The sequence below is a fragment of the Nerophis ophidion genome, linkage group LG22 (genome assembly GCF_033978795.1).
Source record: "Nerophis ophidion isolate RoL-2023_Sa linkage group LG22, RoL_Noph_v1.0, whole genome shotgun sequence".
NCBI lineage: Eukaryota > Metazoa > Chordata > Actinopteri > Syngnathiformes > Syngnathidae > Nerophis > Nerophis ophidion.
Window position 1 is genome coordinate 26,277,119 of NC_084632.1, and position 20,792 is coordinate 26,297,910.

The 20,792-nt window shown below is 38.8% G+C and overlaps 1 protein-coding gene across 15 annotated transcripts in view; it reads right to left on the reverse strand.

Annotated features, from left to right (window-relative positions):
- Positions 1 to 20,792, reverse strand: part of LOC133540738 (discs large homolog 1-like protein) — a 213,634-nt gene that overhangs the window by 24,841 nt on the left and 168,001 nt on the right. For 14 of the 15 annotated variants that reach the window (XM_061883613.1, XM_061883614.1, XM_061883615.1 and 11 more), the window contains one exon: positions 233 to 347. In XM_061883613.1, the coding sequence (XP_061739597.1) occupies positions 233 to 347 (115 nt within the window). Of the gene's footprint in view, positions 1 to 232; positions 348 to 18,554; positions 18,857 to 20,792 lie in introns of those variants that run through there. The other variant, XM_061883628.1, reaches the window with a different exon arrangement.

A 20,792-nucleotide genomic window follows, 5' to 3' on the forward strand; every position in this document is an offset into this window, starting at 1 on the left:
TTGAATTATCAGATAGTAATAAAGTTACCTGTCAAATTAACATCAGTGGTTTGCTGAGTCAGTAGTGCTCAACATTATGTATTGTTGTATTATTGATGTGTGTTTTTGCTCACCTTCTAGCATCACGCACACACACACACAACACACTAATTAATACAGCTTAGAGAGCTGGGATAAGAGTTTAGAGCACATGCAGTGAGAACCATGAGCTGTGTTTAAATCTGGCCATTACCTGACATAAAGTGTGCGTTTTTGAGTGGATCGAAGTGATGTAGAGCTGGAACTGACACTGCTGGTCATCATCTGTTCCCTCAGGTCATGGATCTTAGCCTCAAAACGACTATACTCTGCACACACAGACACAAAAGGAAGATTAAGAATGTAATAAGCAACAGTGGTAATATATCTTAGAATTCTGCCTTAGAGGTTTGACAAAAGTGGTCAATATTTATGAGAATTGGTATACAGTATATACTGTAAGTCCATTTCCTTACACAACATTCAACTTAATATTGATTTCACTCACACACACACATCAACCAGGTTCTGTCAAGCAACTTCTGCTAAATTACACCTGATCCATAAAATAAAAAATCTAAAATACACATGCACAACCACGCAATTTGAAAAGGATGCTAAAAAGTTAATTTACATCACTATAGCCACTCTAATGTAAACAAAACACATTAGTTGCTCAGTCTGTTGGACAAGAAGTACAAACCCCGTTTCCATATGAGTTAGGAAATTGTGTTAGATGTAAATATAAACAGAGTCCTCTCCAATGTTTCTCGTAGTCATCATTGTCACTGTCACCGACGTCCCACTGGGGTGAGTTTTCTTTTCCCTTATGTGGGCTCTACCGAGGATGTCGTTGTGGTTTGTGCAACCCTTTGAGACACTAGTGATTTAGGGCCATATAAATAAACATTGATTGATTGATTGATAATATAATTAACACCCACATGGAAAAATATAAAACTATGGGAACTGTCATGTATAAAACAAGACATGTGTGACTTTATCTGTGTAGTGTTGTACATGGGAGCACTGGCCACATTATACATGCACACCAATTACACACAGTGATGTTCAAGCAGCTCAGCTCAGGGTGACATCATTGGTGCAACAAGTGTTGGCTCGCATTCAGATGAAACAAACCTAACAAACTCAAATTACTTTCTTTTTTCCAGTGTACATTATAATACCATGATTTGCGCTTTCTTTTACCACTACAAATAGCAAAGTGTTTACAGATGGCACAGGAATACTATTTCGAATTGCCCTGAACAACTGAAATCCCATTCAAGCAGAATGTCAAGCAGTAAATTGTAAGCGACTAATCAGTTGGCCAATCAAGGCAAAGAGCGGGGAGTTGCTGTCCCACTCAGCATGACAATCCTGTGCAAAAATCCCCTCTGAACCATTTTTACAAGTTGCTATCAAGCTGTCACAATGTTTCTTTTGATAAATATGTGCAAACCATACATACAAATGTTACTAATTATGCGACATTACTTGATTATTGTAGAATAAACACCAGATTATGTAAAACAGGACAGAGTAGTACACAGATCACAACCACACAGGCAAGAAGCCTGCAATAAACCTAGCTGGTGAATGTAACTGTTTTGTGGGTGTGTGTGTGTGTGTGTGTGTGTGTCAGTGTCCCTGAACCATTACTTTGGACTACAAAATCAAATGAACTGTGTGTAATTCAATCGCACTAAAGGTACACAACAACCTTTCTCTGTATTTATTTTCCTTGTTTCATCATACTCAGGAAATCATCTTCCAAAACCAAATATCACTCCTGGACCCTTTTAATTAGCCTGAAGTAGAAAGAGTTCCAAACTCGAGTTATGGTTGCCCTCATAGGGTCGGATTTAAAGGTAAAACCATATGGTTGCCTTTGCAAATTAGTACAGTATAGTGCAGTTGATAATTATAATTTTCTTCTCAACGTGATGGGTAGCAGGTTATGAAATTAGAAATTAACGAGCAAGAAAGGGAACATTAACACAGTCCGGAATAGATAGATATTTTGTTACATCAAATAATATTGAGTTTAAAATAATAAGTAAATCTGTTTTTAGTACTATTAATGAAACATTGGTTTTAAGGAACATCTTGTATAAAAAGTCTGCTAAACTCAGTCATTCTTGGTCACTACTGGCGGATGAAAAAAAAAGAAGTCCTTGCAGTTATAGACTTAAACTTTCTGTGCATCTTAACAAGAGGAAATATTCAAGGCCATAGATGAGCAAACTTACTGTAAGTAGGATACCGATGGTAATATAGTAAGCAATGCATACTTGGTTTGAAGTGTTTTGTATTTTATATCAAGACATAACAACTGACAGCACAGTTATCAGAATTAGTTAAATATTTAATTTTACATGAAAAAAAAAATAGTTATAAGAAAATTACCATGTATTAACACACTATAACTAACTAACTAACTAATTAACTAACTAACTAACTAACTAATTAACTCGATTCTTGGTTGTAAAAATATTTGAAGCTTAATGGTCCAAGTTTTTTTTTTTTTGTCTTGTCCAGCTTCTCAGGTAAATCATATAGTTGATGTAGATACCCATATTGGCTGTGCAGATACCTTATCTGTATTTGACTTTATTAAATGTATTTATATTATCATTTAGTGCAGTCGGGCCGGGGCAGGAGAGGATATCAAGAGAAAAAAAGGAAGATACAAGAGGGAAATTGTGGGCACAAGAGAGGGATAAGACAGAGGGACAAAAACAACAACAGCAAACACAACAACAACAACAACAATAGAGCAACATCACCAAATATGATATGTACAAATATGATGGTAAAAGTGATAGCAAAGAAGCAGTTAGTGAAATAAATAATACAGAAATGACAATAAGCATTATTATACTACAAATGGAACAATGCAAATACCAAAATAAAAAACGTTATTGATAATGAACAATACCAATAATTTACCTCTATTACCAGCAATTCAGTTGTTCCAATGCAACAATACATATACGTAATGATAACTAGAGATAGAAATGAAAAGAAGGAAGAAAAATGGAGGGGAAGAAAGAGAAGCAACCTACAGTATATTAACCTTGTAGATTGTTATATTGTCAGTGTGCCATCTGTTATACAGTTTACCCTAGGGTATCACCGTTAATTTATGTTTGATGACACGTGATTATGTGCATGAGTGTATGTATGTATGTATATGTACTTGTATATGTACAGTATGTGTATATGTATGTTTGTACAGTGAATCTATATGTACAGTATGTATATATGTATGCAGTGTTTCCCCCAGAAAATGTGTTAGTTAAGGTACTGACTCTCCAGGGGGAGGGGACCGGGGAAGGGGATAGGTGGGTGTAGGGATCGATGTAACTCAGCCTGTCGCCATCACGTCTTCACCTTGTCGCTGCCACCACAGCCTGGGGGGCAATAGACTACAGACTGTGGTGAAGTAGGCCGGCTTCGTTGCGTGAGGAAGCCTACAACTTTTCTTTGTGGTTTCCGCTCCATTTGCTAAATGGCCATATACGACATATAACACAATATTTTTTCCGTGAAGTAAAAAAACAACAAACAGTCCTAGTTACCTGAGATACTAAGTACGTCATTATTATTATTGGGGGACGGAATGGCGAAGTTGGGAGAGTGGCTGTGCCAGAAATCTAAGGGTTGCTGGTTCAATCCATACGTTCTACCATCCTAGTCACGTCCGTTGTGTCCTTGAGCAAGACAATTCACCCTTGCTCCTGATGGGCCCTGGTTAGCGCCTTGCATGGCAGCTCCCGCCATGAAAAATTGTCAAAGCGCTTTTTTAAAAAGGTAGAAAAGCGCTCTACAAGTACAACCCATTTTACCATTATGACTTAATAATTTACTAGGTCAAAATATTGGCTTACTAAGTCAAAATAATGACTTACAAAGTCAAATTAATTACTTACTGTAAGTAAGTGTTTGCAATGAGCATTTGAAAATAAGAGGTAAAAGTGCGGCCACATCATACTTGCCAACCTTGAGACCTGCGAATTCGGGAGATGGGGTGGGGAGTGGCGGGGTTTAGCTGGGCGGGGTAGGGGGGCGGGGTTTGGTGGTAGCGGGGGTGCATATTGTAGCGTCCCAGAAGAGTTAGTGCTGCAAGGGTTTGTGGGTATTTGTTCTGTTGTGTTTATGTTGTGTTACGGTGCGGATGTTCTCCCGAAATGTGTTTGTCAATCTTGTTTGGTGTGGGTTCAAAGTGTGATGCATATTTGTAACAGGGTTAAAGCTGTTTATACCCTCAGTGTGACCTGTATGGCTGTTGATCAAATATGCCTTGCATACACTTACATGTGTGTAAAAGCCGCATATATTATGTGACTGGGCCGGCACATAATATATGGTAATGAATGGTGGAAAAGCGTACGTGAGAACGCTAAAGACAGTGTCTTTAAGGCAAGCCCCCAATATTGTTGTCCAAGTGTAAATCGGGAGAAATTCGGGAGAATGGTAGCCCCGGGAGACTTTCGGGAAGAGCACTGAAATTCGGGAGTCTCCTGGGAAAATCGGAAGGGTTGGCCAGTATTGGGCCCACATGCTGACATGTTCAACGCATCATGCTTAATTCATTCTATCATTTAGGAAGCCTGTAGTTGATTTTTATTATGTAAATGTTATATTTTTATCAACATGTGATAGCAGGGACCCTGCCATTCAAAACTAGGCTGCTAAATTACTAATGATTTATGTAACTATAGCTGAAAAAATAGTACACTATTCATCCCTAAACACCATCATGTACAAACCCCGTTTCCATATGAGTTGGGAAATTGTGTTATATGTAAATATAAACTGAATATAATGATTTGCAAATCCTTTTCAACTCATATTCAGTTGAATGCACTAAAAAGAAAAGATATTTGATGTTCAAACTCAAAAACTTTATTTTTTTTTGCAAATAATAATTTGCAAAAACACCACTGTGTTACATCACCTTTTCTTTTAACAACACTCAATAAATGTTTGGGAACTGAGGAAACTAATTGTTGAAGCTTTGAAAGTGGAATTCTTTCTCATTCTTGTTTCATGTAGAGCTTCAGTCGTTCAGTCGCATTTTACGCTTCATAATGGGCCACACATTTTAGATGAGAGACAGGGCTGGACTGCAGGCGGGCCAGGAAAGTACCTGCACTCTTTTACTACGAAACCACACTGTTTTAACACGTGGCTTGGCATTGTCTTGCTGAAATAAGCAGGGGCGTCCATGATAACGTGGCTTGGATGACAACATATGTTGCTCCAAAACCTGTATGGACCATTCAGCATTAATGGTGCCTTCACAGATGTGTAAGTTACCCATGCCTTGGGCACTAATACACCCCCATACCATCACAGATACTGGCTTTCAACTTTGTGCCCAAAACAATCTGGATGGTTATTTTCCTCTTTGTTTCGGAGGGCCCCCACATCCACAGTTTCCAAATATAATTTGAAATGTGGACACAGAAAATTTTTCCACTTTGCATCAGTCCATCTTAGACGATCTCGGGCCCAGAGAGGCCAGCGACGTTCCTTGTTGTTGTTGATAAATGGGTTTTTGCTTTGCATAGCAGAGTTTTCTTGCACTTAAAGATGTAGCAACCAACTGTAGTTACTGACAGTGGTTTCATGAAGTGTTCCTGAGCCCATGTGGTGATATCCTTTAGACTCTGATGTCGGTTTTTGATGCAGTACCGCCTGAGGGGTCAAAGGTCCGTAATATCATCGCTTACATGCAGTGATTTCTCCAGATTCTCTGAACCTTTTGATGATTTTACTGACCGTAGATGGTAAAATCCCTAAATTCCTTGCAATAGCTCATTGAGAAATGTTGTTCTAAAACTGTTCGACCATTTGCTTACAAATTGATGACCCTCGCCCCATCCTTGTTTGTGAATTACTTAGCATTTCATGGAAGCTGCTTTTATACCCAATCATGGCACCCACCTGTTCCCAATTAGCCTGTACACCTGTGGGATGTTCCAAATAAGTGTTTGATGAGCATTTCCTTACTTTATCAGTATTTATTGCCACCTTTCCCAACTTCTTTGTTACGTGTTGCTGGCATCAAATTCTAAAGTTAATGATTATTTGCAAAAAAAAAATGTTTATCAGTTTGAACATCAAATATGTTGTCTTTGTAGCATATTCAACTGAATATGGGTTGAAAATGATTAGCAAATCATTGTATTCCGTTTGTATTTACATCTAACACAATTTCCCAACTCCTTTGTCCCACACGCCATTAGACTGTACAACTCCTCTCTGGGGCGGGGGGTGGGGGGGTTGCAAAACAATAACAGTGCAGTGTGTTTTCATGACATGGTCACTACTGCCTACTTTCTCTTGTTATAGTCTTATTTTACTTTTGTATTTTTATTCCCATTGTTGCTTTTTATTTTTTATTCTTATTGTAATATTTTTCTATTTTGTTTCGGTTTAAACCCCCATTATTTACTTTTACCTTTTTTTTTTTTGATTGATCTCAACTCTGTACACTGCTGCTGGAATTTTAATTTTCCTGAAGGAACTCTCCTGAAGGAATCAATAAAGTACTTTCTATCTATCTATCTATCTATCTATCTATCTATCTATCTATCTATCTATCTATCTATCTATCTATCTATCTATCCATCTATCCATCCATCCATCTATCTATCTATCTATCTATCATATGAAAACGGGGTTTGTAGGTTTTATGATGCAGTTACATTATTACATCAACTGTTAGAGACAGCTTCAGGAAACTTTTATTTTAACATAATGTCCTTTGTTGCTGCTTCAACACAGCTCAATTAACACAGAAACAGGTCAAGTGAAATTACTTAGTTGTTAACTGTAGGTCAATAATGCTTGTCTTTTTCTCAGACAGACAGGGCTTTGCTGTCCATAACACACACACGCCTCGCACAGTGAGCTAACATTACGCTAAAAGCTTATTAGCCTTCACCTCAAGGACTGCAAGCAAGCTGAGCTGCCGTTTATGTTTCTAGAACGTCAACGGGCTCATAGTGACGTTACTAGTAGTTGACTTGGAAGTGTTTATTATAATTTGTGGAGAGTCCGCTGCCTTATGCACACCTGCTAAACACTGTTTTGCTCATCCCACCGTCTCTCCTCTCTGTCTGCCTCTGTCGTGAGCACTGACTCCATGTGCTCTGAATACGCACTGCTGATGTGCTCTGAATACGTACGGCTGATTGGCTGTTACATGCGCTCTGAATGCATACTGCTGATTGGCTGTTACCGCTCTGCGTGTAACCAATCAGATGGTTCTTTGGGTGGGACAATGCTGGGTGCTGCAGAGACGTACTGATGGAGGCAGAGGCAGAACTAAGCAGAGCACTTGTTAAGACTTTAGTTTAGGCGGTGGCTCTTTGTTGTCAAGGCGGCCGCCTTAACAACAAAGCGCTGCGGGAAACCCTGGTATGTTTGTACGGTGAATGTATATGTACAGTATGTGTACATGTATTTTTGTACAGTGAATGTATGTGTGCAGTATGTGTATATTTATGTTTGTACAGTAAATGTATATGTACATGTATGTGTATATGTATGTTTGTACAGTGAATGTGCATGTGGATGTACGAACTTTGGGTATGTAGGCATGTACTGTATTTGTGTATGTATGCGGGAGCGTAGGTACCTATTTCTATATGTATGTATGAATAACTGTGTATATGTGTATTTATATGTACAATATATTTTACTCCCAGTGTGTGGGAGCCAGAGTACGGCCCCAGCCACCCAGAGAGCCCAACCCACAAACAGCAGTTGTGGCACCCAGGGAACCAGTGACCAGGGACCCACACAGCCAGGCTGGCCAGCAACCGGAACCCCAGAACCCGGCCCCCCGTGCCGCCCCGAAGAGCCAGCAGTAGGCTGCAGCCAGACGCACCCGGCAGAGGACAAGGCACGGGAGAAGCAGGGGACAGCCAGCCCTCAAACCAGCTAGAGACAACACCCCACACTGGCAAAAAGGCGGGACACCCCGCAGGTGGGGCCCAGAGAGTCCCCGCAACCGGACGGGAAGACCGCCCTCGCCCCACCAGCAACCGGGCCCCTATGAGCCCATCCCCCACCCCCGGGGAGGGCGGCGCGGCCCAAGTCGGCCGCCGCAGGACCGCCCAGCACGGAGCCACAGGAACCACCCACCCTACCCGTACAGACCCCAACGATGGAGATGGAACAACCAGCAACCGCCCTGTTGAATCCCCCCTTCAGAGAAAGGAAAATAATAAGGGTCCAAGTTGTATAAACATCACCCTGGAAAAAGAACAGTTCAAATACATTCTTAAAGGGGAACTGTACTTTTTTTTCGGGGAATGTTGCCAATCGTTCACAATCATTATAAGAGAAAAGAATACAAAAGTTTTTGGGGGTTTTCACTTTCTAATGTATAAAAATCGGCTCGTTTTAGGTAGCTAATGCAGATAATGGGAGTAATCAATTTTACCTTTAAATCACTTTAAAAATGCATTTAAAAACCATCAAGAATGCTTATTTTACGTTCCGTAACTTTTATATTAACCAAACTGTAGCGACATTGTTATTGTAAGAGAGAACACTGAAGAACTCTTTTTCTAGTGTAGTAACACATTGCCATGCTACGCTATTAGCCATAAAAGCTAACTACGAAAAGAGATAAGCCAGCTTATTCGTCAGCACGAAAGACGTTTGAGTTTGTAATGCACAACACTGCGATATGACACCAATTTGTACTGACTGAAAAACATGAACAGTATCTGTAAAGTATTAACCCACAATTCATGTTTTGGTTGTACACAGCTGAGCTAGCCAGACAGTGTATGTACTGTAGTTGTACTAACACTCATGGCATGCTGCGTGTATCATGATCAACAATAAAGTGACTCACTCAATGGACATTTGTTCATCTGATCCAGCTGTCCAGGGACGTTTTCCTGTTGATTTTGAGTAGGCACGCCAAATATGTCCAAATACCTTGGCTCCAAGTTCCATATTCATAACGTCCAAATCACTTTTACCTCTCTCTACTGGCTTTTGCTGCTCAAACGTCTCACTCTTCCTTCTAGCTGGCTTCTATAAGCAGTAGTATATTTAGTTTCAAAAGTATAAGGTCCAGAAATTGTCGTCTTCGTTGTCTGTTACAGAGTCTGCCATGATTAGAAAACACACAAATGTTTGACTTCGGAAATAGAAACACACATTTGTTGCCAGAAGTCTGTGTGTGCTGCTATGGACACATAAATCAATGCGCAAAAGAAATCAGTTCCAGAAATTATTAAAATGATCAAAATACGGTAAATATTAATAAATATTACATATCGTTATGAATGTCTCTGTTACTAAATTATATATAAACTTGCAGTGTGTATACAAAACATTGCTGGAGGGTTTTGTGGTGGTTTTAGAGGGCTTTGAAGGCTACAACGGTGACTCCTATGAGCCGCATCTTTCAAGTGTTTTTTGGTGCATAATTTCCCCCAGGGATCAATAAAGTACTTTCTATTCCTTTCTATTCTATTATCATCTTTAAAATCATTTAAAAAAATTAGATATTGAGAACATAAGGCAAAATTCACAAAAAAGTGTAGTTTCCCTTTAGTTCCACTCATTCATTCTAATGATGAGTGTATTAAAACATAAAAAAACATAATAAACCACTAACACATTTAAATAATGACATTGGGATTCATTGCTAGCATAAATGCATATTCCACTCAAGAACATAGTAATACTGTACAATCATGACTTGATGCAGAACTCATGCCAATGAAAGCGTAATGAAAGTGACCATAAACTGAATATTACATTACTTCCATTATCAACTTCTGTCTATCATCTTCAAATTTACACCCTCATTAAATGTAATCTGGATATAAATTGTTTGATTGGCATATTTTATTTGCTTTGCAGCCCAAAAATTTACAACAGCATCTGTTTGTCTCGGAGCACTTCTTACTCCAGATAGTGTTAAGGGATTAAAACAGAAATGGACAAATGGGAAAGAACACTAACTAGTGAATATTAAAGTGAGACCAAACAGTAAGGAGGTGAGTGACTGATCAAAGCAAAACCAGGCATTATGAAAAACAAAAGTTAAAAGCAAAAAATCAAAAGGCAAAAACACACACATATATATATATATATTTATATATATATATATATATCCATCCATCCATTTTCTACCGCTTATTCCCTTTTAGTATATATATATATATATACATAAGGAACAGAGTAATTAGGCCTGTCGCCACTATCACGTCTCCATCTCATCGCTGGCTGGGGCGGCAATAGACTAAAGACTGTGAGGAAGTAGGCTAGCTTCGTTTGAAGAAACTTAGAATTTTAGGTTGTGTACAATATACCGTATTTCCTTGAATTGCCGCGGGGGTGCTAATTAATTTAAAACCTCTTCTTAGGGTTGTCCCGATCCGATATTTGGATCGGATCGGCTGCCGATATTTGCCAAAAAATGCGTATCGGCATGGCATGGGAAAACGCCGATCCAGATCTAGTTTTTTTTTAAATCCGTTCCGCACCGATTTAAATAATACAGTCCACTCTTCTGCTGCTCACTACGCTCCATTCCGCATTTTCAAGCACACATTCAACACAAAACGTCTGTGTTGAAAGGAGTGTGTAGATCAGGGGTGGGCATTACGTCGATCGCGATCGACTGGTCGATCTCGGAGGGTGTGTCAGTCGATCTCAAGCCAGGCATTAAAAAATATACATAAAAATGAGCAATCATCAATCATACCAAGACTTCACTTTCGTCAGTTGTTTGACATTCTCGGCACCCGAGGATCTTGTGAGATGACGCTCGCTGCTGCGAGCTCATATTTAAGAAAAAAATCACTAACAGGGACGCAGAGAAACACATTTTATTTCTAGAGACTCCGTACCTAATGTCAAAACTCTAAAGACCGACTGCACAGTTCCTGTCTTCACCATAAAAGACCTGTTTCATCCTGCCTATGCTAACAAAATAAGAGTCTCAGAAAGCTAGCGTGCACAAGCTAGCAAGCTACGGAGTTTGATGCCAATGTATTTCTCCCCCGCCCTCACCGACGTCACTCACCTGCTGCCAGACATTAAAGGGCCACACACATATGCTACTCTCATAACAAAGTGTTTGAAAACGAGTATGCAAGTTGGACAAATGAGATGCCAAATCCAACCACTTTCATGTGGTATTGGACAGAAAGGAGGACTTTTTTTTTCCTCCATTTGAAAATGCGGACGTTATCAGCACCACTGTCTAATTCCAATCAATGCAAGTCATCAGAATCAAATACACCAACTTATATTCTTGTCTTCATGAAAGAAAGGAATCTATGTGTGTTAAACATGCTTGTATCATCATTAAACACCACTTGTTAACAAAAATGTCTCTTTCATAAATAAATAAATACAAATTATAAATAGGAATGAGGTAGATCTCCTCGACTTGGTCAATTGAAAAGTAGCTCACCTGCAGAAAAAGTGTGAGCGCCCCTGGTGTACATAGTTTTATTTTTATTTTTTTTTCAAGTTTACACTTGTTCAAGAGCAAGTATTGATGCTGAGTTATAGACATTTTATCCCACTCAGGTTGTTTGTGTGTTTTGCTTCTTTAAATAATGTTTACAGCATTATTTGCACTTTATGCTGTTCACTTTTTTACTGTTTAATGATGCCATTTCTGTTTGTCATGTATAATTTTATCTATTTTGTGTTTATCCTTGAATGCCAACCATTGTATATTATTCAAACTCACCTAATTCAGCTGGCTAGTTGCTATCAAGAGTACTAAAACCCTTTTCAACATGAATCTGACAACTAAGTAGGCTAAATAACTTTAAACTTGAATACATGCTCGGATAGGCCAATATCGGCCAGTATTGGTATCGGATCGGAAGTGCAAAAACAATATCGGTATCGAATCGGAAGTGCAAAAACCTGGATCGGGACATCCGTACCTCTTCTCACTCCTGCGCTTACCAAAGGCATGCGGTAAAAGTAAGCATGCGCTAATTATTTTAAAACCTCGTCTCAAAGGTATGCAGTAATGAGTGTTATGTAAGCTTGGACCTTAAATCCTACTGAATAGCTCTTAATCGTCTTCCCTTTATGCCATTTCGAATTACCGGTATTGAAATCAGCCTCCTCCATTTTGAAAATGATGACAGACGAAGTGTCACTCGGGACGTCAAGAGTTTGCCCAGGCGGTATTACTAAGCATGCGCTAATTATTTTGGGAAGCGAGTTTGACCCTGGGCTACACAAAAGTGTGGCCCCGGATTATAGATTATAAATATATGCTATGGATTATAAAAAAAAATTCATCTGATAAATGTATCCATAAAAAGCAGAGCCTGGTGACACATGCGCATTTATCATTTATCAACGCACAGTCAGCATCTCTGCTTCAGCGAGCGACACTTGCTAACCTTGTTAGCCACTTCTGCAAGAGACTCCTTTTGAACACTCCTCGCAAGTTAACACTTCAAAAGGCACATATTTGCCCCGTTTGTTGACCTGCAAAGTATGTTTTTGGGGTGGAGGAGTCTGGTCGGTTGCTAGTAAGCTTGAAGCTAACAGCGAGCCTGTCTCCATCCTCAAAGGGTGTCGATACAGCGAGAGATACAAGTGAAGTTTCTATGGACACATTAAGCCTAAAACAAGTCATTTACTGGAGAAATGCCACATAATGAAGTTAAAAAAGGTTGACGTTACACTCACCATAGTGTTTACCGTGAAGTCTTTCTTTTGACACCCCCTAGCGGTAAAGTTGTCTGAGTGCAAACTGAGGCAGTATTTGTCATTGATAAAAATTTACGATCAATTAAAACGCAATAAACGCGGACGTAAATTTGACTCTGCAAATATAAACAAAACAAAACACCAGCGAAAAGCGATTATCGATCAAATACAAAAAATAAAAAAATAACCAGCCGGTAAAAAAAACAAAAAAAAAACGCGGGCTTACATAATTGTGCATCCTTTCTGATTTCAATACAAAAGAAAGACACAAAAAGTGCGTTAACACCAAAACCGAATATACATATATATATATATATATATATATATATATATATATATATATATATATATATATATATATATATTATATATATATATATATATATTTAAATATATATATTCAGAGTAATATAAATCCATGCTGCCATTTTTTCCTATAGGTATCTCTTAAGGTTGTATAATAACATCTGTGTATAAATCATGATCTGAAGAATGATTTCTTTCCTGTCATGTGCTTGAAATATGACATATCCACGGATGGAGCATCTTACCTCACGGACGCTCTCGCTTGTGTCCAAAGTGCCTTTGGACGTTTCCGCTGTGACACATGATAAACATGTCTGTGTTTTTTTTTAAATATATATATATATATATATATATATATATATATATATATATGTATATGTATATATATATATATATATATATATATATATATATATATATATATATATATATATATGTATATGTATATATATATATATATATATATATATATATATTTATTAAGAGAAGCGCGGTTTGCGGTCTCATCCGCGGAGTCCGGGGATAAACCGCGGGTAGGGTGGGTGAAATGATGAAAAAATTGATTTTAATTAGATTCGGCGGGTGGCGGCTGAAACATTCAGAAATATTTGATATACATGGTTTAGGGATCGGTATCCTTTACCATTTAAAGAGCCATTTAGGACCCGTGTCGCAAAGCGAAGAAGACAATAGGAGACGCTAATATACTCTAGAATGACTGCCAGTCACCCAGTTAATAGGTATTAGGGCGTGCTATGAAGCCATTGGCTTTGTCGCCTTCTACAACATGTACGATCTGCTTGCCAATCCAGCAACATGTTGTGTGTGGCTTCTGCAGACACTCACACACGACTGCAAGGCATACTGGGTGACACAGAGTACAGTGTACTCAGTACACTAATGGTTGTGATATAAACAATTTTAACACTCTTAGTAATATGCGCCATGCTGTGAAGCCACACCAAACAAGATTGACAAACACATTTCGGGAGAACATCCTCCCAGTAACACAACATAAACGCAACACAACAAATACCCATAATCCTTTGCATCCATGATAATTCCTGACTATTTTATACACCCCACTATCAGCAAACCCCCCCGCCCCGTCGGTAAGGTGGGCGGGCCTGGGGGCGCGGCGGTGTAAAATACTTTCAGGGATAGTCACGGATGCACAGGATTCTGGGTGTTTTTTATGTGGTGTTACTGTGAGGATGTTCTCTCGAAATGTGTTTGTCATTCTTGTTTGGTGTGGCTTCACAGCGTGGCGCATATTAGTAAGAGTGTTAAAATTGTTTATATCACAACCATCAGTGTACTCTGTATCACCCAGTATGCCTTTCAATCTTGTACGTGTGATTGTGGAAGCAGTATACAACATGTTGCTGGACTAACAATTGATTTGTACATGTCGTTGAAGGTGTCAAAGGCAATGGCTTCACAGCATGCCCTTATTCTTGTCATCAGGATGAATGTCATTGGAAATTCACGAGAATATTAGCGGCTCCCATTGTCTTCATCACGCTGTGAAATGGGTTTAAATAGCTCTGTGAGTGGTAAAGGTGGCCGATTTATTTCAACGAGCGGGTAGCAGGCGGTTGCGGTTCTGATAAAATGTCGGTTCAGGTGGACGGCGGGTGGATGACGACTTTGGTGATGCGGTTGCAGATGATATAATTGCCTATCCGCGCATATCTAATATATATATATATATATATATATATATATATATATATATATATATATATATATATATATATATGTCTTAATTAGATTATCCAGAGAATAGTGCTCGATACCCAGAGGTGGGTAGAGTAGCCAGAAATTGTACTCAAGTAAGAGTACTGTTACTTTAGAGATTTATTACTCAAGTAAAAGTTAGGAGTAGTCACCCAAATATTTACTTGAGTAAAAGTAAAAAGTATGTTGTGAAAAAATACTCAAGTACTGAGTAACTGATGAGTAACTTGTTCGTTTAATGATGACGGCAACAAATAATGCACAAAAACCTACAAATAGCAATGAGAAAATTCATAGCCAGGAATATCTCTTAAGCAACTAAAACAATAATATATATTAAATACTAAAAAAATCAAAATAAAAAAAAATAAGGCAAATTGAGCCACAATAACTTAACAGAACTATAGGCTAAGTAGGCATTGATTGATTGATTGCAACTTTTATTAGTAGATTGCACAGTACAGTACATATTCCGTACAATTGACCACTAAATGGTAACACTCCAATACGTTTTTCAACGTTAATCAATTACTTAATAAATGACCAAGTCGAGGTGATCTACCTCATATATACATATACATACACACACATATCATATATATATATGCATATACATACACACACACACGTGTATATATATATATATATATTATATATATATATATATATATATATATGTATATGTATATATATATATATATATACACATATATATACATATACATAACACATATCATATATACAGTATATACATATGCATACATACATTTATATATACAGTACATACACACACATATCATATATATATATATGCATATACATACACAGACACACACACATATATATATATATATATACATATATATATATATATATATATATATATATATATATATATTTATAATATATATATATATATATATAAATATATATATATATGTATATATACACATATATATATATACATATACATAACACATATCATATATAACAGTATTACATATACATACATACATTTATATATACAGTATATAATTTATATTTATTTATTTTGCTGTTTTTGTTGACATGTTAAAGGTGTTTTAATGAATATACATGCATGTTTAACATATAGAGTCCTATCTTTCATGAAGACAAGAATATAAGTTGGTGTATTACCTGATTGTGATGACTTGCATTGATTGGAATCAGACAGTAGTGCTGATAACGTCCACGTTTTCAAAGGGAGGATAAAAAAGTTCCTCCTTTCTGTCTAATACCACATGAAAGTCGTTGGTTTTTGGCATCTTATTTGTCCAGCTTCCATATTCGTTTTTATACACTTTACAAGAAATACATTGGCGGCAAACTCCGTAGCTTGCTAGCTTGTTTGCGCTGTCTTTCGGAGACTCTTATTTTGATCGCGCAGGCGCGTTGGAGCGGCACTTTTATTGTGAAGACGGAACTGTGCGATCAGCCTTTAGGCTTTTGACGGGAAGTAAGGTTGAAATAAAAAGTGTCCTTTTTTCCTTTACACTTTTGATTGATTGATTAAAACTTTTAATAGTAGATTGCACAGTACAGTACATATTCCGTACAATTGACCACTAAATGGTAACACCCCAATAAGTTTTCCAACTTTTTTAAGTCGGATTCGACGTGTGATGGTCACGTGACCGCCTGGCTCTGTTTGATTGGTCCAACGTCACCAGTGACTGCATGTAATTCGTGAAAAGCAGGCATGCGTAGATCCTACTTTGAAGGACTGTCTGACAAACCAAAACAAACAAAGCGTGCATTAACAGATCGATTAAAAAAAAGTAGCGAGTAGCGAGCTGAATGTAGAAAAATAGAGTTTCTCTCTATAACTATACTCAAGTAAAAGTAAAAGTATGTTGCATAAAAACTACTCTTAGAAATACAATTTATCCCGAAAGTTACTCAAGTAGATGTAACGGAGTAAATGTAGCCCGTTACTACCCACCTCTGTCGATACCGTGGTAGAGTGCAATATATGAGTGTGGGAAAAAATCACAATCGTCAGGAGTACATATAAATCTATATGTATATACCGTATTTCCTTGAATAGCCGCCGGGGCGCTAATTAATTTAAAAACATCTTCTCACTCCTGCGCTTATTCAAGGCATGCGGTAAAAGTAAGCAGGCACTAATTATATTAAAACATCTTCTCACCCCTGCGCTTACCAATAGCATGCAGTAAAAAAAATTGAGTGAGAGATAAAAAAAACAAAAATATATATATATATATATATATATACATATTCCTCTGCAGCTGCAGCCTGGTGGTTGGGGACCACTGCTCTACAACATGTCATCGCGCCCACCTTTACACCATGCTATCTGCTTGCCAGTCGGACACATGCATATCGCTGCTTCTCATACGAGATTGCAATGCATACTTGGTCAACAGCCATACCTTTTACACTGATGGTTGTGATATAAACAACTTTAACACTCTTACTGATATGCGCCACACTCTGTGAACCCACACCAAACACATTTCTAGAAAACATTGACTCTGTATCACATTATAAACGCAACATAAGAATTACCCAGAATTCCACTGCATCCATGACTCTTGGCTATATTATACACGCACCCCCCAACCCCGCCCACCTCAACAGGCGCACGGACAGAGGGGCGGGGGGGCATCGGTGTGTGTGTGTGTGTGTGTGTGTGTGGGGGGGGGGGGGTGTATAATATAATATAGCCAAGAGTCATTGATGAATTGGAATTCCGGGTAATTCTTATGTTGCGTTTATAATGTGTCACAGACCCAATGTTCTCCAGAATTGTGTTTGGTGTGGATTCACAGAGTGCGGCGCATATTAGTAAGCGTTAAAGACAAGTTGTTTTATATCACAACCATCAGTGTGATCTGTATGGCTGTGGAACAAGACCCCTAGTTTACACAAAGTGAAAGCAAAACAAACTCCTGCTGTGTGAATGTGTGTGTGAATGGGTGAATGTGGAAATACTACATTCACTACATTCAGCTTTGGGCTCCTTAACAAGGGGTAGAAAAGCGCTATACAAGTACAACCTTTTAGCATTTAGGCTACACACCATGGTTTAAACACTACTTCCCAAAAATATTCACAGAGCACTTTTTCTCCAGATAGTGTTGAGAGATTAGGACAGAAACTGACTAAATAGTGAATATTGAAGGGTGATCAATCAAAGCAAAATCAGGTATTATGAAAAATAAAAGTTAATAGCAAAAAATCAAAAAGGCAAAAACATTGTTGGCGGTAGAAAACACAAAGATAAATTAGATTCTGCTAAACAAAAACATTTAAGTTGTACTGGTCATTGTGTTCAGAAATGAATCATCATGTACTAAGTTGAGTGGTTTATTTGGTTGTGGTGCTATCAGTCTAATAAGTCTATATCACTTTGGTTTTAGTGTTGCACTCATGCACTTATTACAGGTAAACCAGAGGATCAGATCAAAACAATACTGTACATGTGATGTTTATATTACCAACAATGTCTCTACATCAATGATTCTTTTATCCACTGGACCACAGACAGTAGGCCAGGGTATGTTATCTGCATGCTGCACAACTGCTCAGAAGACATGTAACATGGCATTCACATTCAAACTGTTTTTTTGTGTGTCTAAAACTGAACACAAGGGTACAACTAAATGCATAAGTAAAGGTATAATGAGTCTTGCTAAGACGAATACAGTCATGTATTTAGTTGGTTCAGCTTTTGTTGCTTTCAACTCCGTCTCCGCTGTACTCACATGCTGGGAGCAGGCTCAGCTTCCGCACACTATGATGCTGAGGTGGCTGTTAGATCAGCGTCAGCGCATTGAGGAGTGCAAGAGTCCCGGGATGCGAATGTGAGGCGACAAGTGAGAGAGCGTAGAAGTGTGCTTAAAGTGTTCAGGGAAGCGCCACACGTGTTCAACCCTGACGAGACAGATACTGTGTGCGAGTAGCTAAGCAGGAAAAAGTGCGTGTGTATGCAAAATCCAGTCCAGTGCTGCTTGGTTGCAACAGAAACAACAGATGTTAACTCTCTCTACTGTGCCTCTCCTTCGCTGGTGTTGCTCCTCCCACTATGACAGCAGCTTGCTTTAAGGCAGACACACAAACACACCCACACTGACACACACACACATGCACACGCTGTTTCCTCAGGTCACTCATGCAGCAAAAAGAGGAGGTGATGCCAGGCCTTTCTGCCCTACTTTGGCCTAAGGAATCAGGCTATCCACCCACATACATTACAGTAAAGCTTGACTAAGCATTATTTTTTTATTATTTTTGATTGGTTTTGGGGCGGGTGCTAATTAATATTAATAATAATAATAATAATAATTGGCTTTATTGTCTCCGAGAAGGAATTTGTCTTGGGCATCAAAACACAGGGTTTTACATACATACATACATACATACATACATACATACATACATACATACATACATACAGTGACAACAGTACACAGTGCAGGTATATCAGTTAGTTATGAGATCACACATTACATACGTATTGCACACCTCCCGTATTGCACTATCCCAATATTGCACTCCTTATTATTGCATCCGGTTATTACAGTAGTTTTTTGTTGTTAAGTGCTTTGCAAGTGCAAAATCTATACCTGTTGTGTTTGTATCAATCAATCATCCATCCATCCATTTCCTACCGCTTATTCCCCTTGGGCTCGTGGGGGGTGCTGGCGCCTATCTCAGCTCCAATCGGGCGAAAGGCGGGGACAAGTCGCCATCTCATCGCAGGGCCAACACAGATAGACAGACAACATTCACACTCACATTCACACACTAGGGCCAATTTTTAGTGTTGCCAATCAACCTATCCCCAGGTGCATGTCTTTGGAAGTGGGAAGAAGACGGAGTACCCGGAGGGAACCAACGCATTCACGGGGAGGACATGCAAACTCCACACAGAAAGATCCCGTGCCCGGGATTGAACCCTGACTACTCAGGACCTTCGTATTGTGAGGCAGACACACTAACTCCTCTGCCACCGTGAAGCCCATCAATCAATCAATGTTTACTTATATAGCCCCTAAATCACAAGTGTCTCAATATATGTATGTTTTTGTTCTGTACCATTTACCATTTGGCATCAACACAATTTCACTATGAAGTATGTGGTGTGGGTCATGGGTGATTTTAAGACCCTGCTTCCTCACAGTCTTCTCGAATATTTCTTGAAGAGAACTAAGGGGCTGCATGGCAATTATTTTACAAGCCATCTTGATAAGGTTTTGAAGTTGGGTTTTCAGTTTGACAGACAGATTTCAAAACCATGTGGAGATGCCATAACAGATGACAGATTCAATGTTTGCCTTATAAAACATCATCATGATATTGCTTGCCACACCTGGACACCCTGGTGCAGACGCTGGTTAATACAGTAAACAGAGTCAACTTGGTTGGCCTAAGTTAACTGGGAACCAATCAATCAACCACTCAATATTGCAACAGGCTGTCGAATGTAAAAACACAATAAGATGCAATTGTCCCAACATTTTTTAAGTGATCCATCCATCTATCCAATTCCAACCGCTTGTCCCTTTCGGAGTCGTGGGGGTGCTGGAGCCTATCTCAGCTGCATTCAGGTGGTAAGCAGAGTACACCCTGGACAAGTCGCCACCTCATCACAGGGCCAACACAGATAGACAGATAACACTCACACTCACATTCACAGACTAGGGCCAATTTAGTGTTGCCCATCAACCTATCCCCAGTTGCATGTCTTTGGAGATGGAAGGAAGCCGAAGTACCTGGAGGTTACGGGGAGAACAGGCAAACTCCATACAGAAAGATCCCGGGTCATGGGCTCCATCCTGGGCTCAGGATGGAACCCAGGACATTTGTATTGTGAAGCACATGCACATCCATGCGTTGTAATTGGATGTGTTAACATAAAAGCATGCAGTGTGATCATGTCCAAACCCTCCTGATTATGCCTCAAACAGTTTTCACAGAGTAATCTTGACAATTTTACCAAA